The sequence below is a fragment of the Pistacia vera genome, unplaced genomic scaffold (assembly GCF_008641045.1).
Source record: "Pistacia vera cultivar Batoury unplaced genomic scaffold, PisVer_v2 Contig674, whole genome shotgun sequence".
NCBI lineage: Eukaryota > Viridiplantae > Streptophyta > Magnoliopsida > Sapindales > Anacardiaceae > Pistacia > Pistacia vera.
Genome location: NW_022196528.1, coordinates 290,953 through 295,832, shown reverse-complemented (window position 1 = coordinate 295,832; position 4,880 = coordinate 290,953). Strand labels below are relative to the sequence as shown.

The window sequence follows — 4,880 nt, the reverse complement described above, 5'->3', positions numbered from 1 at the left end:
CCGGCAGTTTTTGTGGCGGCTAAAGCGTGGAAGTGCTAGATCCGGCCGTGGGGAAGGAAGATCAAGTCTTAGGGAGCCCAAACATCGTTAGAAAATGGCCCAACATGGCTGGAATGCGAAGCGTTGCCAGAAAACGCGGCGTGATTTGCGATGGAGATGCGTTATCACGGTGGTGATGACGGGATGGTAATGATCTGTGCACGAGGAAGACGAACCGTCGCCAGAGAAGCTTGTCGGAATCTGATCGGAGAAGGTGAAGGGTTTTGGTGGGCGGCAGCCACCCAATCTGCGACCAGGAGCTGCAGTTTTATACAAAATTTGGAAAATTACCATTTAGTCCCTACACATTTGAAAGTGACAAAATCAACCCCAAGATTATGACAATTTGACCCCTGAATGGCATAAATGAGACAACATCAACCCTAGAAAATAAATCACATCCTAATATCAACTTACACAATCTCAAATTTCAATCCAAACATGCCAAATTAGTAAGAAAAACTCAAAATATGATTTTTAAACATAAATTCATAATTTCTCTTAATTGTCTCAATATAACTTCAATTCAATTACACATAGGGTCTTTTTATCACTAAAATAGAGTCACTTTCATGACTCTAACAACGATCAGCCAAATTTGGTCGGCCGTGCGTCGATCTGGCTGAGCTTTCGGCTAGATCGATGTACAACTAGCCAAATCCGGTCGATCGTGTGCCATTCCAGCGACTGCCTACGGCAGCCGATGGTCGACAACCATCTTGGGTGGTTGTGGTGTTTTGGGTATTATTGATGTAAATAGTGAGGGGCATTTCTATCCAAGAAATTAATTTATGATGTTACAGAAGTCATTTCACATATTTGGGTTAATTGTTATTTTGTAGACATATGAGGGCATTTGTGTCTAAAATGTTTATTAATTTAGGGTAAAATTAGTATGAACAGTAGACTACCCAGGTAATAAAAAAATAACACCCTTTCAGTCGGTAATCGGATTACCCCCATATTACCTATAGTAATCACTATTGGCATTGAAAGTCTACCGAAATCTTTTATTACTTGACAACCAAACATGATAGTGGCCGGATTAAAAGATAAATTACTGAAGTTATCTTTCATTATCCCGAACCAAACACTACCTATAATGTAATTTAATATGACTCATTCCTCAGCTTAATTAATTCTATAACTATAACAAAAAGTCTTTAATATTAATTAAGACAAATCTCAAAAGAAGGAGATCAATACTCTGAGTTTCATCTAGAATTGTTTTGATAAAACTCGATAGAACGAGAGAATTTATTAATAAAAAAAACTAAAAAATTATCTTGAAATTTGGACTTTAACATAGTTATATCAAGAACCAAGCTATGATGGCTCAGCATCAACATTCTCTGCTTCATTTTCTTTGGCGGAAATCCTTTGAATATTCCCTGAACCTTCTACTTCAGACGAATCTCCACCAACATGATCCATTTGAGCTATCTGAATTTCAGATTTATTCCCATTGGAAGGCTGAGATGAAGGAAATGTTTTGCTAAATATTTGAGCCAGTGCAACTGCAGGTTTCTGCCAAATATAGCTTTCTGAGATGAGGAGAGCCAACAAACTGAGAGTCCCCACAATGATGAAGAGGCCTCCAAAACTATAGGCGTCAAGACTAGAATTGTCTGTGGAGATTGGAGGAGTTAGATCAAGAGATATAATTTTGTGCCCAAAATACTGTTTCTCAATGTTGTCCATTATATTTCCCTGCTCCATGACTCTTAATATCGCCCTAGAAAAAGAAGAAACCAAAGGGGAATCTCTTGGAAATGCCTAGAAATTAAAAATAAAATTAAAACATTGTTATTGAAGTATGATGTATTCAATTCAATAATTGGTTTAAAGAGAGAGATTATGCACTTACAAAGCCAAATCCATCAGTTCTATAAGTTGGCCCAGCCATCATATAATTTGAACTATACTTTTTGTTTGCAAGGAAAACCCTGATGTAGGGAACTTCATCGAAGATGGCAGCAACACCTCCATTTTCGCTTCCTTTCGACAAGGCCTCATGATATTCTTGTACTTTCCCATAGTGCCTGAGCTTAGTCTCGTTGAATTTCAATTGTTGGACTAATAAATCTTTTACAAAGGAATCAGATTGGTATCCAACATAGTAACCTTTGCTTTGCAGCTCTTTCACACTAACAATTTTTGGCTTCAATTTATCTACTGTCAGGACAGAAGATAAGCTTGCTGTGTAACTTTGCATCAGGATATATGCCGCACATAACCATATGACCAGCACAAACCTCGAGGAGCCCTTGGCCACCAGCTCTTCTGTTACATACAGTTTAAGAAAACCATCACTACTGGAAAAGTTTAATGCACCGACTCCGCTCTCTGACACCAGGAGCCTGTGTCGGAATGTACACATTAAGCCAACACCTAGTGGCGTTGGCGGTAAATAGACTTCCACGGCGCACATTGCACCGGCGTACCCGATTTCTTCCCACACGGGTGTGTTGGCGTCAGGCCACCCAAATGAACTTAGGTAAGTTTCAGACCACTCCAACCCAGTTTTCCAACGCTGGCAAATATTGACACCAGCTTGGCGTTGGGGACTTGGGGTATAGTATGATATTCTTTATTATGAGAGAAAAACTTACGTAAAACAGTCTTCCTACCTCACTTGACTGATGCAGTGAAACCATCCAATAAAATAAAGAAATGTATGGTTAATTTTCAAAATTGCAACTTATGATAGTGATTATTTATGAATGATAATTGATAGTTATTCATTAATATGGTGATGGGTGGGTAAAATAAAAATTTTGACAAATATGAGAGGACACATCACACATGTTTTTATATTTTTAAATAATCTTCCCTCGTCAAATAAATGAAGTTGTGAGATTGTCTCATATAAGTATTTATTTTATTATAAATGTTAATTTAGCTCATGTATTTTGTAGAGATAAATACCAAGGACTTTTTTTAATTAATATACTGCATCTTTTAGTATTAAGTTGAACTAAAAGATTAGTGCACTATAGTCATTTAATTGAAAAGGACCAAGATTACTAATGAAAAGGGTAAAGAATGTTTACTTTCAGGAAGGGTCAGAGCATAGAATGGAAGACATAAGATCATGCCGAGCTGTCGATTAAGTGGCCCTCCAAGCTCTGTGTTATTATTACGGTGCTCCAGAATTCGTAAGACAAGCCCTATGAAGATGCAAGTAGCAATGGCGGTTAACCAAAGATCCAAGCTCCAAGGTTGTTGAAAGAAAATCCAAATGGTTTTGCTTTTATCATGTTTAACTGGAACAAGCATGGTCACTCCTGACTCCGAATATGGCAATGTGAAATCAACATAATACGTCCGGTTCGTCACAATCGTTGTATCTCCCACCACAGCATGAACCTTCTATATATTCAATTATTACAATAAATGTCAAATGAGTTCAATGTGTTAAATTGTCATTCCACTTTAAAACTTAAGTTAGTAGGTAAGAACTCAACATTAAACTTGAAATTTTTTCATTTTTCTTTTATCAAGTTGAATGTGGAGATTCAAAGTTTAGACCTTTGACTCTGATACTTTGCTAAATTATCATCCTACCTAGAATTTTAAGCTAGTAGGTGAACGCTCGTTAATAAAATAAAGTTTTCGAAAAAGATACATAAGAAATGAGATTGCTGATTAACTAACCTTTTCCTCAATCTGCTGGAGAAGATCATCATAAGTTCCATTCATCCCACCTGTATCATTCATGAAGGGAACAAATTCATAAGAAATCTTGAAATCTAATGCGTTCAACACAGCTCGGAAAACATCTATGCAGAATCCTGAGAAAGTCGTCTCGTTTGTATGGCGATCCTTATGCATCTTAACAAACTGTTTGAAACCTTCTTTCACTGGAATCCCTACCTTTAAATTAGGAATAGCCCAACCTTTAGGAATTGTTGTGGAGTCTCCAGGCCATATAATCTTTTTCAAACCGTTGCTAGACGAAGTTGAAACTAATTTTTTAGTTAATCTTTTATCAGGCGTCCAGAATCCAACTACTCTTACTCCTTTTCCAGCAATCACATTGATTATTTCAAAGGGTGAAGTAGTTTTCAGCTGTCCATTAACCAAATGAAATTCCCCACTCAATCCATTGAATTTGGTGTTCAAGATTTCACTGAGAAGTCTTGGACCAATTTCGGAAGTTCCTAATCTTTCAAAATCTGTTGAAGTGTTTGTTCTAGTGTTTAAGAAGCTAGAATTTGTTAGTTCAATCTTCTCCACAGCCATGGCTAATGCCCAAATTGTATCATATGCCCACAAACAAAAAATGCTAATCTCACTCACCGAAATGTTTGGCTTCATTGAAAGGAGATTTCTTTTTAATCGCATTGTAAAATTTTCAACATCTTTGGACTTGGGAACATAAGATCTTATGCCTAATACGCCTTCCATTGAATCAACGTTCTCGGTGTCCATAGCATTCATTGAGTTGGATAAGCCAGTTGTGACGATCCATACATAACCTTCACTCATCATTCCTGCCTTATCCGCAAGTTCAAAGAGACGAGATCCCATGGAATTATTAGTCATATGCACTATGAAAACCCTCGTTTGCATTGTCTTCAACCTCTTTAACTCTCTTGAAATTTCAAAATCTTGAGCTGAAGGAGAAATTGGACTCATGTGAGCTAGCCGAATATCAATCTCTTGGAATGCGTCGACTAAATAAGAAACGATTCCATTACCATAATTAGTGTCTTCATACACAACAACTGCTTCGTACCATTGGTATGCTTGTAAAATGACTGTAATAGGTTTTACTTGAAGGGATTCATCTTGGGCAGCTCGAATGAAGAGAGGGTTTTTGGTGAGAGAAAGAGTAG

General features: G+C 37.3%; 1 protein-coding gene across 1 annotated transcript; it reads right to left on the bottom strand.

The window, feature by feature from the left end:
* Positions 1-1,317: 1,317 nt before the first annotated feature.
* LOC116113207 (glutamate receptor 2.8-like) lies at positions 1,318-4,484 on the bottom strand. Its single transcript, XM_031399359.1, has 4 exons — positions 3,697-4,484; positions 3,093-3,411; positions 1,907-2,322; positions 1,318-1,815 (listed from the first exon to the last, which is right to left on the bottom strand). The coding sequence occupies exons 1-4, from the start codon at positions 4,480-4,482 to the stop codon at positions 1,366-1,368; spliced, it is 1,971 nt and encodes a 656-aa protein (XP_031255219.1). The 5' UTR covers positions 4,483-4,484; the 3' UTR covers positions 1,318-1,365.
* Positions 4,485-4,880: the final 396 nt, after the last annotated feature.

Bases quoted from the DNA above. Each gene is read 5' to 3' on its own strand.
- LOC116113207 (XM_031399359.1), bottom strand. From the start codon at position 4,482: ATGAATGCTATGGACACCGAGAACGTTGATTCAATGGAAGGCGTATTA. The intron at 3,412-3,696 runs GTTAGTTAATCA...TTGAATATATAG, and splicing joins TCCAGCAGATTGAGGAAAAG to AAGGTTCATGCTGTGGTGGG. The intron at 1,816-1,906 runs GTAAGTGCATAA...TTTAATTTCTAG, and splicing joins GAACTGATGGATTTGGCTTT to GCATTTCCAAGAGATTCCCC.